Source organism: Schistocerca americana, chromosome 4 (assembly GCF_021461395.2).
Source record: "Schistocerca americana isolate TAMUIC-IGC-003095 chromosome 4, iqSchAmer2.1, whole genome shotgun sequence".
NCBI lineage: Eukaryota > Metazoa > Arthropoda > Insecta > Orthoptera > Acrididae > Schistocerca > Schistocerca americana.
Window position 1 is genome coordinate 853,480,859 of NC_060122.1, and position 20,368 is coordinate 853,501,226.

General features: G+C 41.1%; 1 protein-coding gene across 3 annotated transcripts in view; it reads left to right on the forward strand.

Annotated features, from left to right (window-relative positions):
- The window catches only part of LOC124612887 (sodium/potassium/calcium exchanger 3-like), a 269,335-nt gene that overhangs the window by 240,908 nt on the left and 8,059 nt on the right, over window positions 1-20,368 (forward strand). For all 3 annotated transcript variants that reach the window (XM_047141341.1, XM_047141338.1, XM_047141340.1), the window contains one exon: window positions 11,682-11,783. In XM_047141341.1, the coding sequence (XP_046997297.1) occupies window positions 11,682-11,783 (102 nt within the window). The remainder of the gene's footprint in view (window positions 1-11,681; window positions 11,784-20,368) is intronic.

The window sequence follows — 20,368 nt, forward strand, 5'->3', positions numbered from 1 at the left end:
CAGACAAATCAAAATTACCTGAAGCGAAATGTAGTGTGAGGAGGGCTATGCGAGAGGCGTTCAATGAATTCAAAAGTAAAGTTCTATGTACTGACTTGGCAGAAAATCCTAAGAAATTTTGGTCTTATGTCAAAGCGGTAGGTGGATCAAAACAAAATGTCCAGACACTCTGTGACCAAAATGGTACTGAAACAGAGGATGACAGACTAAAGGCCGAAATACTAAATGTCTTTTTCCAAAGTTGTTTCACAGAGGAAGATTGCACTGTAGTTCCTTCTCTAGATTGTCGCACAGATAACACAATGGTAGATATCGAAATAGATGACAGAGGGATAGAGAAACAATTAAAATCGCTCAAAAGAGGAAAGGCCTCTGGACCTGATGGGATACCAGTTCAATTTTACACAGAGTACGCGAAGGAACGTGCCCCCCTTCTTGGAGCGGTGTACCGTAGGTCTCTAGAAGAGCGTAGCGTTCCAAAGGATTGGAAAAGGGCACAGGTCATCCCCGTTTTCAAGAAGGGACATCGAGCAGATGTGCAGAACTATAGACCTATATCTCTAACGTCGATCAGTTGTAGAATTTTGGAACACGTATTGTGTTCGAGTATAATGACTTTTCTGGAGACTACAAATCTACTCTGTAGGAATCAGCATGGGTTTCAAAAAAGATGGTCATGTGAAACCCAGCTCGTGCTATTCGTCCACGAGACTCAGAGGGCCATAGATACGGGTTCACAGGTAGATGCCGTGTTTCTTGACTTCCGCAAGGCGTTCGATACAGTTCCCCACAGTCGTTTAATGAACAAAGTAAGAGCATATGGACTATCAGACCAATTGTGTGATTGGATTGAGGAGTTCCTAGATAACAGGACGCAGCATGTCATTCTCAATGGAGAGAAGTCTTCCGAAGTAAGAGTGATTTCAGGTGTGCTGCAGGGGACTGTCATAGGACCATTGCTATTCACAATATACATAAATGACCTTGTGGATGACATCAGAAGTTCACTGAGGCTTTTTGCGGATGATGCTGTGGTGTATCGAGAGGTTGTAACAATGGAAAATTGTACTGAAATGCAGGAGGATCTGCAGCGAATTGACGCATGGTGCAGGGAATGGCAATTGAATCTCAATGTAGACAAGTGTAATGTGCTGCGAATACACAGAAAGATAGATCCTTTATCATTTAGCTACAAAATAGCAGGTCAGCAACTGGAAGCAGTTAATACCATAAATTATCTGGGAGTACGCATTAGGAGTGATTTAAAATGGAATGATCATATAAAGTTGATCATCGGTAAAGCAAATGCCAGACTGAGATTCATTGGAAGAATCCTAAGGAAATGCAATCCGAAAACAAAGGAAGTAGGTTACAGTACGCTTGTTCGCCCACTGCTTGAATACTGCTCAGCAGTGTGGGATCCGTACCAGATAGGGTTGATAGAAGATGTAGAGAAGATCCAACGGAGAGCAGCGCGCTTCGTTACAGGATCATTTAGTAATCGCGAAAGTATTACGGAGATGATAGATAAACTCCAGTGGAAGACTCTGCAGGAGAGACGCTCAGTAGCTCGGTACAGGCTTTTGTCAAAGTTTCAAGAACATACCTTCACCGAAGAGTCAAGGAGTATATTGCTCCCTCCTACGTATATCTTGCGAAGAGACCATGAGGATAAAATCAGAGAGATTAGAGCCCACACAAAGGCACACCGACAATCCTTCTTTCCACGAACAATACGAGACTGGAATAGAAGGGAGAACCGATAGAGGTACTCAAGGTACCCTCCGCCACACACCGTCAGGTGGCTTGCGGAGTATTGATGTAGATGTAGATGTAGATGTTATGCTGAGGAGGATCAAGTGAAGTGAATAGGGGAGAAGGTGTTGAAGTTCTGGAGGTATGTGGATAGGGTGTCCTTACCCTCGTTTCAGATTCTGAAGACGTCATTAATGAATATGAACCACATAAGGGTTGGGGATTCTGGGTGGTTTGGAAATATTCTTCTATATCACCCACAAATAGATTGGCATAGAATGGTGCCATGTGGGTTTCCACTGCTGTGCCACAGATTTCTATGTAGGTGATGCCTTCAATGGAGGAATAATCATGGGTGAGGATATAATAGGTGATGGTGACCAGGAAGGAGGTTGTATGTTCAGAGTCAATTGGACATTAGGAAAGGTAGTGTTCAATAGTGGCAAGGCTATGGGCATTGGGGATGTTAGTGTAGAGAGAGGTGCAGTGTCAGTAATGAACAGGGTGCTGGATGTTGAAGGAACAGGTACTGTGGAGAGTTGCTGGAGAAGTGGTTGGTGTCTTTTATATAGAAGGGCAGGTTATGGATAATAGACTGAAGGTGTTGGTTCACAAGGGCTGAGATTCTCTCATTGGGGCACAGTAACTGGCCACAATTGAGGATTTTGGGTGGTTGGATTTATGTACTGTAGGAAGCATGTAGAGGACTGAAGATGGGGAGTGGTGGGGGTGAGGAAACACACTCAGGGGAAGGTTCTTGGATGGACCTAGGCATTTGATGAGGGACCGTTGATGCTGCTGTAATGGGGTCATTTTGGGAGGTTTTATAGGGGAACATATCTGACAGCTGGAAGAGTCCCTCCAACAGGTTTTCCTTTGTTGGCAGATAGGATTGTAAGGTTGGGATCAGTTTTCAGATGGTGGGAGGTTTTGGCCTGATTTATATGGCTTTCCAACACTAGATTATTCAGGGCTATGGACTGGTAGAATCTGAACAGATAGAGGATCTTGCCACAGTCAGAGGTGGGTAATTTGATGGTCAGGCAGTTTGGGGGAAATTCCATGAGTGAACAAACATTGGAGGTACAGTATATGGGACTGGGTTGTGGTTATGGATAGGGAAAGTTTTCTGGACTGAAAAGTTTTCTGTACTGGTACAGATGGAAGGAGCAAGCATCCATAGTAGAGGATAAAAACTTTGTAAACATACACAAAAATACATTTGAATATCACAAAAACTCAAAACAAGTGAAACAGATGAATATAGTGTAAGAAAGATAATACTGGAGAGGTAAAGAAATAAGCAGGGGAGCAATATGGCTTCTAGTTAACTAAATACTGTATTCATTAGTATCTTTCCAATGTACATTAAAAGGGAAATCTGTGACCAGTATATGTTGCCAGTAGTAACAAACAAAAGGGAAACACGGGTTTTAAATGAGCAAATAGTTTGAAAACGGCATGATGTCCAATGAGGAAAGGAAGGATGGATGTTCAACATATTTATTTATTCTTCATAATTACAGTCTGTTATCTGAGAAGCTAAAATAGGCCACAAAATTATTATTTTCATGCAAAATAATAAATGTATATGTTATTTATTCCTAGCACTTGTAAAAGAATGCTAATACTTAAAAAGCCCTCGGAATCTGCTCTCTTCTTGTTCATTTAGATTAGTTTTTCATTGCATAGATCTGTGCTGAGGAGATCCTTGTGGATGTGGGACATGTCTTTTTTTTCCTTTTTTTTATATATAAAGCTGAAACAACAATATAGTAAGAATATATACAATACATCATTTGTTTCTATTAAAAATTTGTCAATGGAGTAGAAGGAGTTGGCCACTAGTAAGTCTTTCAGGCTCTTTTTCAAACTGATCTTTATTTGTAACTAAATTTTTTATGTTTACTGGCAAATTATTGAAGATGAGTGTTCCTGAGTAGTGGACCCCTGTAACTAAATTTTTTATGTTTGCTGGCAAATTATTGAAGATGAGTGTTCCTGAGTAGTGGACCCCTTTTTGAACTAAAGTAGGTGCTTTTAAGTCCTTGTGCAGATCATTTTTAATCCTGGTATTGTATGTATCAACTGAGCTGTTTGTTGGAAAAAGAGATATATTATGTAAGATGAATTTCATTAAGGAGTAAATATACTGAGAGGCAGTAGTTAGTATATCCAGTTCCTTGAAGAGATTTAAGAGATTTCTACAGGACGTCCATGAATTTACCCCACAAATAATACATATTACACGCTTATGGACTCTGAAAACTTTTGTTTGACTTGAAGAGTTACCCCAAAATATTATACCATATGACATTATGGAATGAAAGTAGGCAAGGTATGCAAGCTTTTTCATTTTTATGTCGCCTATGTCAGCTAACACTTGAATTGCAAATACAGATTTGTTAAGGCGTTTCTGCAGTTCTCTGGTGTGCTCCTCCCAACTGAATTTATTATCTAGTTGTAATCCCAGGAATTTAAGACTTTCAACCTCTTCCATCTGATCTTATTCATACTTTATGCATATGCTGGGTGGAAACCTCTTACAGGTTCTGAATTGCATATAGTGAGTCTTTTCGAAGGTTAATGTCAGTGAGTTTGCTTTAAACCATTTATTAATATCCATGAAAATATCATTAGCAGATCTTTCTAGAACTACACTCGACATACTATTTATTGCAATACTTGTGTCATCTGCAAACAAAACGAACTCTGCTTCTGGCAGTGTAACTGATGAGAGATCATTAATGTACACAAGAAAAAGCAATAGTCCTAAGATGGATCCTTGTGGGGCACCACATGTAATTTCTTCCCAGTCTGATGATGACTGATGACTTAATTCACTAGTCCCTAGCACTGACACCCTTTGTTTCCTGTTAGCTAGGCATGACTTGAACCATTTTGCAGCACTGCCCATGACTCCATAGAATTCTAATTTATTTAAAAGGATGTTGTGGTTTACACAATCAAATGCCTTTGACAAATCACAGAAAATACCTGCTGCTTGTAATTTGTTATTTAATGAATTAAGTACATTTTCACTGTAGGTGTAAATAGACTTCTTGATATCAGAACCCTTCAGAAATCCAAACTGTGTTCTTGATAATATGTTATTTGTGGTCAGATGGTTGAGAAGCTGCCTGTACATTACTTTTTCTAAAAATTTTGAGAATGCTGGGAAAAGAAAAATCAGTCTGTAGTTTGATGGTATCTCTTTACCCCCTTTCTTGAATAGTGGCTTAACATCTACATATTTTAGCCAGTCAAGAAATGTCCCAGTTATAATTGACTGGTTACGCAAGTAACTTAGAATTGTACTAAACTCACAGGAACATGCCTTAATTAACTTTGTTGATATTTCATCGTAACCACTAGAAGGCTTTGTTTTTAAAGATTTTATTGTGGAAGTTATTTCTTTTGGTGAAATGAGTGTCATATTCGTGTACCTGAAGCTATTTGTAAAGGCTAGTTTCAGATATTCAAGGGCATTATTTACTGATCCTGACAATCCCATTCTATCAGTAACAGATATAAAGTACTTGTTAAATAGATTTGCCACACTATGCCCATCAGTTACTAATGTGCCATCTACCCTTAATGCTATTTGCTCTTGTTCCTTTCTGGTTCTACCAGTCTCCTCTTTCACTATATCCCATATTGTTTTTATTTTGTTCCCTGACATTGCTATCTTCTTCTCGTAGTGCATTTGTTTAGAGGTCTGAATTACTTTTTTTAATATTTTACAGTATTCCTTGTATTTAGCTAAATCGTCAACATTGGAGCTATTCTTGGTCGACAGATACATTTTCCTTTTTGTCTTACAGGAAATCTTTATTCCTTGTGTAATCCATGGTTTTATTATAGACTTCTGTTTAATTTGAGTAACTCTTAAGGTAAAACAGTTTTCAAACATGGTACTGACAGTGTTCATGAATGTGTTATATTTTTCATTCATGTCATGAGCACTATAAACATCTTTCCAGTTCATATCTTTTTGGTTGATTGACTACCCTCCTGTACTCAGATTTAGCAGTCTTGATAATCTGTTTAGAATTTACATCTAAAACAAGGAGCTGCATGTCATGATCTGATAGTCCATTTATTACTGGTTTTATGATATGATTTTGTTCCTTTGATTTGTCTATAAAAATGTTATCAATGGCTGTCCTTGAGGATTTAGTGATCCTAGTTGGACAGTTTACAGTGTGAGTTAGATTGAATGACAACATTACTAGCTGCGGTAAATGTTTACTGGAAGATTGCATTAGAAAATCTGTATTAAAGTCACCAACAATCAAAATTTCTTTGTTTCTTCCTGTTAAATAACCCAAAAGAGCTTCTAGATGATTTATGAATAGATTATAATTTGCCGTAGGTGCTCGCTAAATAGTTACTATTATATAGGATCTGTTATGAACTCTACTTTTGTTGCACATGCTTCTAGATGCTGCTATAAACAAAATTTATTAATGTCAATGTTCTTGAATTTATGGCAGTTTTTAATAAATGTGGCAACTCCTCCTCCATCTATATCTACTCTGCAGAAGTAGGAAGCTAGCTTAAATCCTGAAATGTCTAACATATCTATACCAGTTGTCACTTGATGTTCAAAGAGGCAGATTTTGTCAATTTGGTTAGATGAATTCATTTAATCAATACAAGTGGGTAGTTCAGCAACTTTATTTCTGAGTCCCGGAATGTTCTGGTGTAATAAAGATAACTGATACTGCATACTAATGGGATTATAACTGCTTTGGTGAAGATGAACTGGCAGTTTCTGATTACTTTCTGTTAAACATTGTTTAAATGGAGGCTGTATGCTAAAATCTGACTCCAGTTCATCTGTTTTCTCAAATTGAGTATGTCTCCCAGTCTCTCTTAAAACTCGTTTTCTTTCCCCCTTCCCTATCCTAAAAAAGACATCCCTCTGACACGTATGACTGCTGGTATTTTACCACTTGTGACAATGTCCCCCCTTAAGTTTTCTGCAATCAATCCAGACAGTTTTCCCTTCCCTTTCCTATTGAGGTGAAGGCCATTGATAGCATCCGCAGGAATCAAACCAATATGGGACCCTATGTAGGAGTAACTTCACTACATAAAGGAAAACACTTGTGTGGATTTTATACTGTGCATAACCACCTTTATTGTACCACACAAACACAATACATACATACGTCAACGCGGGAAACGAACACTGGTTGCTTCCTCCAAAGAATCTTACCCGCAAAGAGAATGTTTCAGTGTCCTGTCGACTATTGACTTGTCACTCCCACACAGTCCCCCCACCCCCGCCCGTGAAGTGCGGAGCACCCGGTATGGTGGGGTACTTAAACTTCACCTCTCGGCCTGCCCGAGTGCGGATAGTGCGGATGTGGGTGCTGCTTGCTGGTTCCGCTGCTGCATTAGGTCCCCTGGTGTGGAGCTCCGGTGGGTCACAGCTGTCTGGCTCTGCGGAAGGTGTGGCTTCGTTGCGAGTTGTGCCTGAAATTGTCTGTGAGACTGTAGTCGGTGCTACCATTGTCCAAGCAGGTTTTACCCGCTCAATGGAAACCTTGGTCGACTTTCCCTGGAGGAGGATATCCATTGTATGTGTGCCCCGTCCTAGCACTCGGTACGGTCCAGTGTACGGTGGCTGTAACAAATGGCACACCAGGTCTGTGTGGAGCATGATGTGGGAACAAGTATCGAGGGACTGGTGTACAAACACTGGGTGCGTGCTGTGCTGAGACGTCGGGGCTGCATGTAGCGGCTCTGCCTCCTTCCTCATTTGCTGGAAGAGGTGGGGTAGTTGTGACTCATCTGGGAGAGGAACTGGTGCAAGGAATTCTGCTGGAACACGTAGTGGTTCTCCATATACCAACTCTGCCGAGGAACAACTGATGTCCGTTTTTAATGCGGTCCGTAACCCCAGCAAAACCAATGGCAACACTTGAGTCCATGAGTCCTCGTGGAACATCAGGGCAGCCTTTAAAGTCCGGTGCCACCTTTCCACCAAACTGTTGCTGGCCGGGTGGTAGCTAGTTGTCCGGTTTCGTTGGAAGCCGCAGAGTTTCGACAGTTGTTGGAACAGTGTCGACTCGAATTGGCGTACTTGGTCAGTGGTAACGAAAATGGGCGCCCAAAACGAGCTACCCAAGTTTCCAAGAATGCCCGTGCCGTAGTCTCTGCAGAAATGTCTCTGATTGGTGTGGCCTCTGCCCACCGCGTGCAACGATCCACTGCCGTGAACAAGTACCTGTAACATTACGAATGGGGGAGGGGTCCAACCAAGTCAATGTCTACATGCCAAAAACGTGCTGTTGGGGTTGGGACTTGTCCTACTGGAGCATGAACATGGCGTCCCACTTTGCTACATTGACACTGATAGCAGCTGCGGGCCCGCTCCCGTGTATCTTTCTTGATTGAAGGCCACACAAAACGGTCCGTCACTAATTTCACTGAGGCATTGGTTCCCGGGTGTGCCAGGTTGTGAATGCTGTCGAATACATTTCGTTGGAACTGGCAGGTGATGTATGGGCATGGTCTAACCATGGAGGTGTCGCACCATACCTTAAATGGGCTGCAGGGGGTGTCCACAAGTTGTAAACGTAGGCCAGTGGATGGGTCCACCAACAAGGACTGCAGCTGCGCATCTGAAGCCTGTGCCCTTGCCAATTCAGAATAATCCAACATTGGACTTATCCTGTTAATGCATGAGAAATAGTCTGCCACAATGTTGTCAGCACCATGGATGTAATGCACGTCTGTTGAAAACTGGCATATAAACTCGATATGGCGGGCCTGCCGGGGGGAACACGAATCGCTGGTTTTGTAGAAACCTGCCACGAGAGGTTAATGGTCGGTGTATATGGTGAATTGCCTGCCCTCAACCAAAGGGTGGAAGTGCCGTGCTCGGCTGGTGTCGGCGGCTGAGGTGGTTGCAGCGGCGGCCACTGTGGCGCGCGAGTCGAGCAGGGAGTGCGCTCTATCAGCCACTTGCAGCAACTCGCTTAATGGCCGGCCCTCATAAGCAATTAAGGTTTAGCACACCTGCGGAGGTAACTGCTGTCGCCAGATGTGCACAAGTAATGTATCTGAGAACACGGAAGTGTCCACCATAGCACATAAATGTCGGTAAAAGTCTGAAGGTGACCTGTCACCGCGTTTCTCGTGGTACAGGAGCTGTGTTATCCGCTGGTCCACAGGTTTTGTGCAACGTGAAATTAACACCATCTTGAGTGTGGCGTAGGCTTCTTGTGGTGGGGGTTGCATAATTATATCCGATACCACTGACGACGCACGTTGGTCCAGGTTGCATATCACTAGTGTGAACTGTTCAAAATCGTTGACTGTTTGTTGCTGCACGAAAATGTTCTCCATAATAGCGAACCAAATTTCCAGGCCTTCGGGAATGAAAGGTGGGGGCCGAATTTGTAACCACGACGCGGGTGGGCCACGATAACCGATGAATGGATAGTGTGAAACTCATGGGAGTGAGGCACTATCCTGTGGCAGCGACGCGGGAACCGCCGGCACACGCGGCGCGGTTGGAAACGTAACATCGTGGCCGAAGTCGGTATGAGATGTAGGAATCCGCGGCACTGTGAACTGCGGGGTTTGCTGCATTGTGTCGAGCTCCTTCTTGATATTCTGGATGACGCCGTCGATGTCGCGGAAGAGGTCCTGTGCAGAAGACATGTCGATATGAGACGTCGCGGAAAATATCTAAAGAAACTTGCCTACTGTCACAACACTTAGTTACGGGGTCACCACTTATGTAGGGGTAACTTCACTACATAAAGGAAAACACTTGCGTGGATTTTATACTGTGCATAATGACCTTTGTTGTACCGCATAGACACAATACATACGTACGTTAACGCGGGAAACGAACACTGGTTGTTTCCTCCAAAGAACCTCACTCACAAAGAGAATGTTTCAGTGTCCTGTCGACTATCGACTTGTCACTCCCACACCTATATCTGTCCTAAGCAGCCACTCCTACTCCAAGTTCACTCTCCCGACAGAAGAGTTCAGATGGGGCTGATCATGGCATCTCAACACAGACACAAATCCCTCACTCGTATGCTTCATTGCTGATGCTATCTTCACCAGGTCACTTTCTATGGAATATTCAGAGTGTCTGTCAATGCTATTTCCCGGACCACCCACCATAACCACAGCATCCTCCTTTGTGAAATCCTTGCATAAAGAAACTACATCCTCTGTTACCTGACCCAGATCTGCACTAGGCTTGAAAAAGTTTGTGACCTGGTACTCCGGACCTAGATTTTCCTGCACTGGTTGGCCAACACCTCTACCATAGGTGCTACCTAACAACAAAACTTTCTTTCTATTTACAAATTTCCCTACCTTTTTCAAGTCCTTGAAAGCTTGTTGTGCTCTTTCTACAGCTTCGGTTACATGAGGCTCATCTGATTCTGACTAAAGCAACAGGTCAAATCTATTTTCAAGATTTATGACAAAGCTGTCCGATGCTCTCCTTTGCCTGTTCCCCCTATTACCTGTTGCCACTTCCCACCTCTGTTCACCCTTCTCCCTCTTTAACCTGTCCAGATCCTCCCTTGCCTTGTCTAAGTCAGCTTGAAGTGCTGCAATTTTCCCTTTCTGTTCCAGTATTTTCCTATCTCTACTGCAAATCCTACAATACCACTGGTGAGTCTCATTAATGTCCCCATTTCCCACACCACTACATTCACCCCAATGAAAGAAGCTAGAGCACCCATCACACCACACCCCGGAACTAACAATCCTACGGCATGTCACACACTTCTCACTCATGGTAAAAACAGAAATCGTATAAACTGATTTAAGTACTGACCAAAACTATTCAGACAGATATAAATAATTTGAAAGAGTACTGAATAAAAAGAACTGGTGGTTACATATAAGTTTAAGTCACTGTTTACTTTTGATAGGCGTGCGTGAAATTAAGCCTAACATCCGTGCTATAGGCGTGAGAAGGAAAATAAACTTCTTACCCCGTTTAATCTTATTTAACACTTCCACTAATGTAACAACACTTATATTTATACCAACTGGAAATGTTTAATTTACTGTTTACTTACGATTCACACGCGTGAAATTAGGCCTAGGATTCGTGCTACAGGTGCGAGAAGAATAATACGCTTCCTACCCCATTTAATCTTATTTTATACTTCACTAACACTTCCACTAATTTAACAACACTTAGATTATATTTATAACAACTGTAAACGTTTAAAAACAGCTTAATACCAACGCTTTTTATAATTATTTATTGCAGCAAATACTCAAAGAGTTCGCGTCGGCGCAGTGTTGCCAACATTTACAAGGATGCATCTAAACTGTTAATGGATGTTTCCACTACTGGATCCACCCTCATACTGCCTCAGTCAACAGTCATTGTCTGCTTCACTGTAAACTGACTAGACACTTTGTAGCCGTATTGGACAGATCCATTTGGCTTAATGCATGTGAATGATATTATGTAGTTCTGCCTTTGAAAATAGAAAAAGCCAAAATGCAAAAGGCCTTATAAGTGAATAAATATTGTGGCCAAGACATACAAAAGTGATTGGGTGCAATCAGTGACCATGCCATCTCACCTCATAGCGCATTTATGCAGTTTATAGCTTCATCTTTTTAATGATACAGTGTGTGTGGGGGGGGGGGGGGGGGTGGTTGTGGTACACATGCTTAGAATATCATCCAGCAAATGAAACTGTGTTGTAAACCAACAATACTCTGTAATGATGTTCTTACAAAAGCTATTCCAAGATCTGCCAACTTATCTGAATAGGAGCACACTAAGTATAATGATTGACATCTAGAAGCAAAATACAAACCCTGTTGCTGCTTTTGGCTAAAGATGTTCAAACGTCATTTATCTGACACTGCATATGTTAATGGGTATCTCTGACATTCCCTTTTTTCATTTACAGGAGACACAATCAACATACCAGATTCCATTGTGGGACTGACACTACTAGCTATTGGTACCAGTCTTCCAGAAGCAATGTCAAGCATCATTGTTACAAGACAAGGTTAGTGTCCAATTTTTTCTCTCCATGTCATAGCCATATTTAGGTAATATTATATGGGACAGAAGAGGAGCTTCTATGTACTTGTTGTCAAAAGAAGTGCATTTCAAATGGGGAGGACAGACATATAGATGAAAAAGCAGTTCAATTACTGGGGAAGCTTTAGGCTATTGCTTAGTTGGGAGAGAAAGACAAATACAAAAGTGAAAGAGGGAAAAGGAAATAAGTACATATGGTGGTAACAGCAGGTAGAAGTAGGGAAGATGTGGCGTAAATAACAAATCAGTGTTAACCTTTAACGAACCTAGCTGTTACCCCTTCGCAACCCTGTTGATGTGTAGGCAGTAGCTGTTGATAGTCCATCTACTAACCATACCAACAGCTACCACACCTTTTATGAATGACAACAATCTATTGTACATGCTGTCATTGGTTAAAACACCTCTTTGCTTTGGCAATCGTCCCTATTGCACAGATTTTGGTTTATTCCCATTTTATAGTGAACATAAATAGAATTATTTGGGTTACAGTCTAATGTTTATTTCGTCATGCATTGCTGAGATGTAGTAAACTGGTCAGACATTAAAACTGAAAACGCACCACTAGAGATTGGTGTCATGTTTTTAATTTTAAATTCTGGCCAACGCACTACATTTTAACACTTTGTAATAACAAGAATAAGAAAAGATTGGTTTTGTACTCACCACATAAAGGAGGTTTTGAGTTACAGACAGGCAAAATGAAACAGAATGCTAGAAATATTATTTTCAGACTAAGTCTTTCATCAGGAGCAGAAGAATCAGATTTCTTCACACCTGCACAAATCACACACAGATGGCTACTCTCATCTCTGGGTGCTAAGGCCTCACTGTGTTAAAGACCTTCTCTGCTGGCAAAGGCTTCACCACTGTCTTTGAACCACGAGACTTACCTGGCAGAAAGACTCCGCCAGTGGTCAGACATGTCCACCTACAAGCCCTGCCACAGTGACCCCATTACAGAAATACAGCAGGTTCTACAGTCCCTTCTCAAATCCTCTGGTGTGTCCCAGGAACTCTCCCCTGAGTCTGTCTCTCTCCTCACACTTACCACTCCTTGCACTTCTAACTTCTGCATGCTTCCTGAAGTACATGAACCCAACTGCCAAAAATGCCCCATTGTTGCTGGTTACAGTGCCTATTACCTGTAACCTACCTCCTATATAAAAAAACACTAACCATTCCCTCCATTGGTTCTCCAAAGTTTCTGTTCTTTTACCATCCAATGCCCTGATCATCCCTGCTGATGTTACCTCCCTCTATGCTAACATCACTAATGCCTAAGGCCTTGCTGCTGTTACTGAGCACTAACTTTCCCAATGCCCAACTGACTCCTAACTGACAATCTCTTTCTCAGTCACTATCACCAACCATACTCTTATCCACATTTACTTCTACTTTCAAGCTGTCAGCTAAAAACAGATCTGTAGTACAGAAATGGGCATGTGCACAGCTCCCACTTATGCTAACATATTCATGGGCTGTCAAGAAGAAACCTTCCTAACCACGCAGAATCCCAAATTCCTCACTTGCTTCAGATTTGTTGATGACATCTTCATGATTTGGACTGAGGATGAGGAGACCCTGTCCACATGCCTCCAGAACCTCAACAACTCTCCCATTCGCCTCACCTGGTCTCCTCAGCGTGACAAGCCACCTGCCTCGATGTTGGCCACCACTTCAAGAAGGCTACCTAAGTACCTCCGTCCACATCAGAAGTACCAAGCACTAACAATACCTTTACTTCAATGGCTGCCACCCATTCCATACCAAGAAGTCCCTTCCATGCAACAAATCACGAACGGTAATTCCATCTGATTGATCCCCACTGGGTTGCCACAGAGGAGCGTTCCTCTGCTCCTTTTGTGACTCAGTATCACACAGGACAGGGGCAACTGAGTCACATTCTCTGCCCAGGTTTGAATTAGCTCTAGTCATGTCCAGAAGTGAGAAATAACCTCCCCACCACTTCCACTTTTCTCCCAACGAGAGACCAGTTTGTTGATACCCTAACTATAGAATGTTCGACTTTGTTGGTGGAACCACAGCCTCACCTCTGCTTGCACTGCTTCATCTCTGTCAAAGTGAAGACTTGAAAGGTGTTCTTTAAGTTTTGGAAACAGATTAAAATTGTATGGGGCCAAGTGGGGACTACTGTATGCAGGATGTTCACTGACAGAGAACCCGAGGCATCAGATTGTCACGGATGATGCAGTGCCCTTGTGTGGTCTGGCATTGTCATGCTAAAAGAGAGGGTACTCCATGTATGGATGACCTCAAATTGATGCTTTCAGTTTTCTGTGGTTAGGAACTCAGTTACAGCATGCTGCTTCTCACAGACCAACTTAGTTATGTTTACACCACTACATTACACACTGCAATTTGGAACCCTCTAGCAGCAGAGGGTGGCAGTGTTTGTCAGTGAAGTGAGAAAGTCAACCGAGTAATACACATCACATGTAAAGCCTCAGTCGATATTGAGAACAGAATAAAAAATTCTAGGCATTGATTTTCAGTACAGCCTCATAATATTTGCTCTTTGAAGACATTATGCAGCTACATTTAGTTCAATAAGTTGGCAATAGGACAAGAAACCCTCAAAATAACTTACATATCCCCAAATGCTTAAGCTTTCAACACTATATCTTCATAATTTCTTACAACTCACAGTAGCCTGATGCCATATTTCGTTGAACTATGTCACGATATCTGAAGACAAGTCACTCATTAAATACAGGGTGTACATAAAGTCCGGGAACACTTTCAATTATTTATTGCACAGGAACCAAACATTGTAGAGATGCCATACACATGTCATTTTGAAGAGAAACCCTGAAAGTTTTTTTCATGTATACCACCACAGCATAGTTTGGTAATTGGCCAATATTCGGCACTAGTCACAAACATGGCGAGTTCAGGTGTGGATCGAGCTTTGTGCGTGTTGGAGTTCGACAAAAGGAAGTGCGCTACAGCTGTTCAATGGATGTTTAGAACCAAGTACGGTAAGAAGCCACCAACAAGGAAGGCCATTTACCACTGGCACAACAAATTCGTTACGACAGATTGTTTGTTCCCGGCAAAGATAAGCAGACATCCCAGTGTGAGAGAAGTGAATGTGGAGTGCTTACGAGAGACATTCATAAGGAGTCCAAAGAAATTGCTGCATTGTGCAAACTGTGAACTCAAAATGGTTCCAATGACAGTGTGGACAGTCCTGTGACAGAAGCTGTCTATGAAACCATTCAAGTTGGAGCTAGTGCAGAAGCTCAATGACTATGACAAAGACAACCATTTTGAGTCTTGTTTAAAGTTGCAACAATTGAATGAGGATGGGAGTGGCATTGTTGATCACTTAATTTTCAGCGAAAAAGCCACTTTTCACACTTAGGGGGTAGTTCCCTAGAATGTTTTCCTACCAAAGTTGTGGCCTCCAAACGATGGATATTGTACTGCGATTCTAAATTGATCACACGACTGTGGTTGCGGGTGTTAAGAGCATGTTTATAGTGGTCACTACAGCAACAAAAAAATAAGAGTGTTACTAAAATAATTGTAATTATGAAGAAAACGACTTACCTCACTCATCATCAACATTGTCGTCATGAGAAGGTCCATTTGATGTGCATGCTAGGGGAAGCAGGCCCTTTTTGCCGTAACCTGGGTAGAATCTCCCAATGCCACACAAAAATATGGGTAGAGTGTCACATTTCCGGCAAAAATTCAAAAAATTTTCTACATTGCATAAGCATGGAATTATATTCTTCCACATGAGGCAATTGGCCGAAGAAACATCTACAATACCAGACATCCCACTCACTACCATCATAAATCGTTTGGGTTTTCCTAGCATCTCACAAATAATGTCTTTCGATATATATCATTTGCCACCCACAGCTTCGATAGGCAAATATTCTTGGAAATTACCCGTACGGGAAAGTGAACAGGCATAACTGTTGAATCTGGAGTACAAAGCATCCACATGAATGCATTGAATTTGAGTGTGTTTTTTGTGCCTTGACACGGCGAAGGGCCATTCTTCTTCACTGAGAGCACTGTCACTGGATATTCCTACTTGGACATGTTGCAGCTATGGCTGATGCCTCAAATGCAATCGGACTCTCCATTCATCTTTCACCAGGATGGGGCTCCACCCCATTTTCATCGTGAAGTTCGTAGTTACCTGAACACGGAGCTGCCACATTGATGGATCGGCTGTGGTACAGAAGGGAACAGCTGTTTCATAAAATAGCCTCCCGATCACCAGATCTCATTCTGTGTGACTTTTTTCTGTGGGGACACAGTAAAGATCTGGTGCATGTACTGCTTCCACCACAGGGTGGAGCAGAGCTCCAGGAGAGAATACGGGAAGCAACTGCCACAGTTGATGATGCCATGCTGGGATGGGTATGGCAAGAGTTCGATTACCGTATTGATGTCTGCCAGGTCACTCATGGTTCACATATCGAATGTTTGTAAAAAAAAAAAAAAAAAAAAAAAAAAAAATCTCTTTCTGAGTTTCTCTTCAAAATGCATTATGTATGACATCTGTACGATGTTTAGTTCTTGTGCAATAAATTATTGAAAGTGTTCCCCGACTTCATGTACACCCTGTACGCAGCAGGTGCATGGCAAACATGTGTGACATTTACTTAAGATATATAACCTGTTCTCACCTAAATAGTGTTCCAAAAAGTGCAGAAAATCTTAGCCTTTTAATAATGTTCTCAGTTCAAATATTGCACTCATGAAATTAGGAAACAATGTAGATGTTGCTTCTCTGGCACTATCATTCAAAGAATGGTAAATTCACTGAGTGTTTCAAGCAGGACTGCATCACCAAGGAATGGAAGCACTGAACCTACCAGTGATGTAAAGCTGAAGTAAATGGTAAAATATTACCTTCAACAATGATTAGCATTGAACCCAGCAGTGATGGAAAACTGAAGTAAAAAGTAAAAAAATACAATCTTTGAACTATGTGACATCACAAAGGGCTAGTTGTTCTGGAGTTGTCTGGACGCTGTATGACCTGTTTAATTATGGCCCTCCCAAATTAGTGCAGAGCCTGCAGATCATGCAAATCTTCCATGTTACAGTTCCTGGTTAATCTAAGCTCATTTTTTCACCCAGTTTCATAGAAGCGGTGACAGAGAATTTTTATTTAATTTTATGGTCCTCCCAACCTGGAGCCTAATCTGCAGGTATCTGCAGAACATGTAATTTTGCTGTACTTCAATGGCCTGCATCTCCTAACTGGCCCTTTACTGTGGGTTCACTTCTCATACGCAGCTCAAAAGAACACTGTTATTCATGTGCCAAAATGACATGTGAAAACAGAGAATATTTATTTAGTTATAGACTTGAGAACTGCAGAGCATGCAATTTTTCTGTTTTTCAGTTGCCTGTATCTCCTGATCTGCTTCATGTCCTTAATTGATTTTATCATAAAAATCTGCAGAAACCAATTACTATTGGTTGGTGTAATGACATGTTATATTTATAGAATTTTGGCCTTCCTAAGGGAGTGTGGAAGTTTTACATTGTTAAATTTTTGCCCAGTTTATGGTGGCTGTATAATCACTTAAATACATTAACTGTAATACAAAGTACATTTTCATAGCCAGTATTTACTTCAGTTAAAACAGAAAATCCTAGAGGTCTTGGTAAATATACAAAACTGTTCATTGCTATGTCACCCCCAGACAGGGGAAACACCTTGTAGATAAACAGTCAACTGCATTGAAAGCTCAAGGCAGCCCCAAATTTATAAAGATGTATTGAAGGCACCAGCATTTCTTATGCACTGCCAAATGCTTGGCTGTGTCTGGCTGGAGACACTTTTCTTTCATATTGTGAGTTATTGATATTGTAGTCATATGACATGAGATTTTTTTTTATTTTGTGAATACTATTTTACATTTCTGAACATTTAAAGCAAACTTGCACCACTTTGAACCCTTATCAAGATCTAACTAAATAATTGTGTGGCTATTCTGACACAGTATTTCATTATAGTTTACTGCATTATCTGCAAAAACTCTCACATTACTATTAATATTGTCCACAAGATCATTAATATACAACACGAACAGCAAGAGTCACAACACACTACTGTGTTGTTCACCCAAAGTTACATCTGTAACTGTCGATGACTCTCCATCTGACATAACTTGCTGTGTCCTCTCTGCCAAGCAATTCTCAGTCTAGTCACAAATTCCACTTGATACCCCATACAGTCATACAAGGTTATTCAAAAAGATGGACCCAATGTAGTTGATTTGTATTCTATGAAGTGTAAATTGTACATGAATAGTCTACATTTCAATGAAACAAGGAAGTTTCAAAGTATTTTTTAAGACAGGTTATAAATGTTCAGTGTGTCCCTCCTTTGCTGCATGGCAAACATCAAAGTGGTAGCCAAACTCATCCCCACATGCGATTGAATGATATCTTGCATTATGGAGTTCACTGCAGTAGTGACACAGTTCCGCAGGTTCGCCAGAGTTATTGGCAGAGGTGAGCCGTAAAGATCCCCACCTGAAAAAGTCACAGGGCATGAGATCAGGAGGTCTTAGTGACCAGAAGTGTAGAGGGAGGTCTCGATTTCCTTGATTTTCCGTGTGACCTATCCACCACTGAAGAAGGGACTGATTTAAAAATCCTCAGATATAATGGTGCCACTGGAGGAGAATGAAGTCTTGTGAATCTTTGGTAAGTTCAAGAAAAATGCATTGTTCCATATCCAAATACGTTATTCCACTAACAGTGCTTCCCACAAGAAAGAATGTTCCATAAACTTTTGCCCATGATAATGCACAGAACATGTTTAGCTTTGCTGAGTCTCTCTTGTGCTGCAGTGTTGTACAGGAATTTTGCAGACCTCATATTTAAACATTGTGTCTATTCAATTTACCACTGAGATAGAATTTAGCTTCACCGCTAAAAATTAAGTGCAATAGAAACACATTGTTCTCCATGGTTTCTGGCATATCACCACAAAATTCAATATGGTGTTCTTTGTCATTCTCAAGTAGAGCCTGCACAAGCACTAGGCCTTGCACAGCAAATGCCATCTCAAAACTTGCCATACAGTTGGTTGGGGTATTTCTAGTTCCATACGAGCTCCATTGGTTGACTTAATGTGGACTATGAATTATCATGAGTTCACCTGGCATCACACATGCTGTTGGCAGGGACATTTTTCTCTACAGGGACATCCAGTTTTTAGAAATTTCTTAGACCAATGGTTTATGTTTCTTCTAATTGGTGGTTAAATGCTGAATCAGAGACGAAATGCCTGCAGCACTGGAACTGCCAACTCACTTCTTACAAACTCAGTATCATAGAAAGGCTGCTGCATCATAACCATAACTGCCTGTTGGCGTGAGCACCCTAGTGGCCATTTACGCAACTGTCATTGCCCTAGTGGCTGTTTACGAAATTAGCAGTTCACAAAATGAAACTTTGGGCCTTCCTCTTCTCTTTGATATGTAGACTCTTCGTGTTCCTTTTATATGTTGTGAAATGCAGATTAATTAAACTGGATGCATCTTTTTGAATAACCCTGTACTTTTGACAATACATGTATGAGTGGTACTGAATGAAATCCTCTTTTGAAGTTATGAAATACTGCATTTTGATCCGTGTACTTGAGGATGTCATGCAAGAAAAGTGCAAGTCAGGTTTCACACAACCATCATATTTGGAATCCATGCTTATGCTTATGAAAATGCAGTAGAACTATCTGATAGTATAAAACATTTTAATGATGCACACTGTAAGTTGTTAGCATGTACAGATGACGAAACAAAACTGTTTGCACGAAAAATGGTTAAGTCCCACATCAGGCATTCTCGGCACGTGCAGCCACATCACAAGTTGTGGCGATACTTTCACCCCATTCATTTTACAGGAGTGAGAGAATATTATTATGTTGAGGAGTAAATGATTTTTAGAGCAGACATCTAGCAACATTTTATTTTTTGCAAAAATTGTATTTCACATGCAGGAGAGAGTAACTGAATAAGTATTGAATTCTTTGGTGTGGATGAAGTTGGTAATGGTATACTTTTCGTCAGCTTATACATTCCAATGTAAGCACCAAGCTCAACAACAATCCTTTTGTCCCTTTTGTTTGGGAACACTGAAATTCACCATCATTCTCATTTTTGAAAACAATTGGATCCAAATTAAGTTGCTGAAAAGAAAATTTTGTCTGTAGGCACAAAACTGATCGCAGAAGTAAGAGACAGAATGGGAAAGCAGATGCAGCAGAAAAGTTGTTAAGATGAAACAGAGTACCATAAGAGAGAATGCATGCGATAGCAGGGATTTAATATGCGATTAGATCAGATTGTTTTCATTCCCTAGAGCCAAAAATGAGCTGATTCTCTTGAGTGTAGAACTGAAAATGTGTGTTCCTGAATATTGGACCCCATTTTGGACCAAGATTAGTGATTTTAAACCTTTATGTAGATTGTTCTTATTACTAGTATTGATACTATATATTGAGCTGTCAGTTAGAAATGGAGACATATTATTTACAACAAA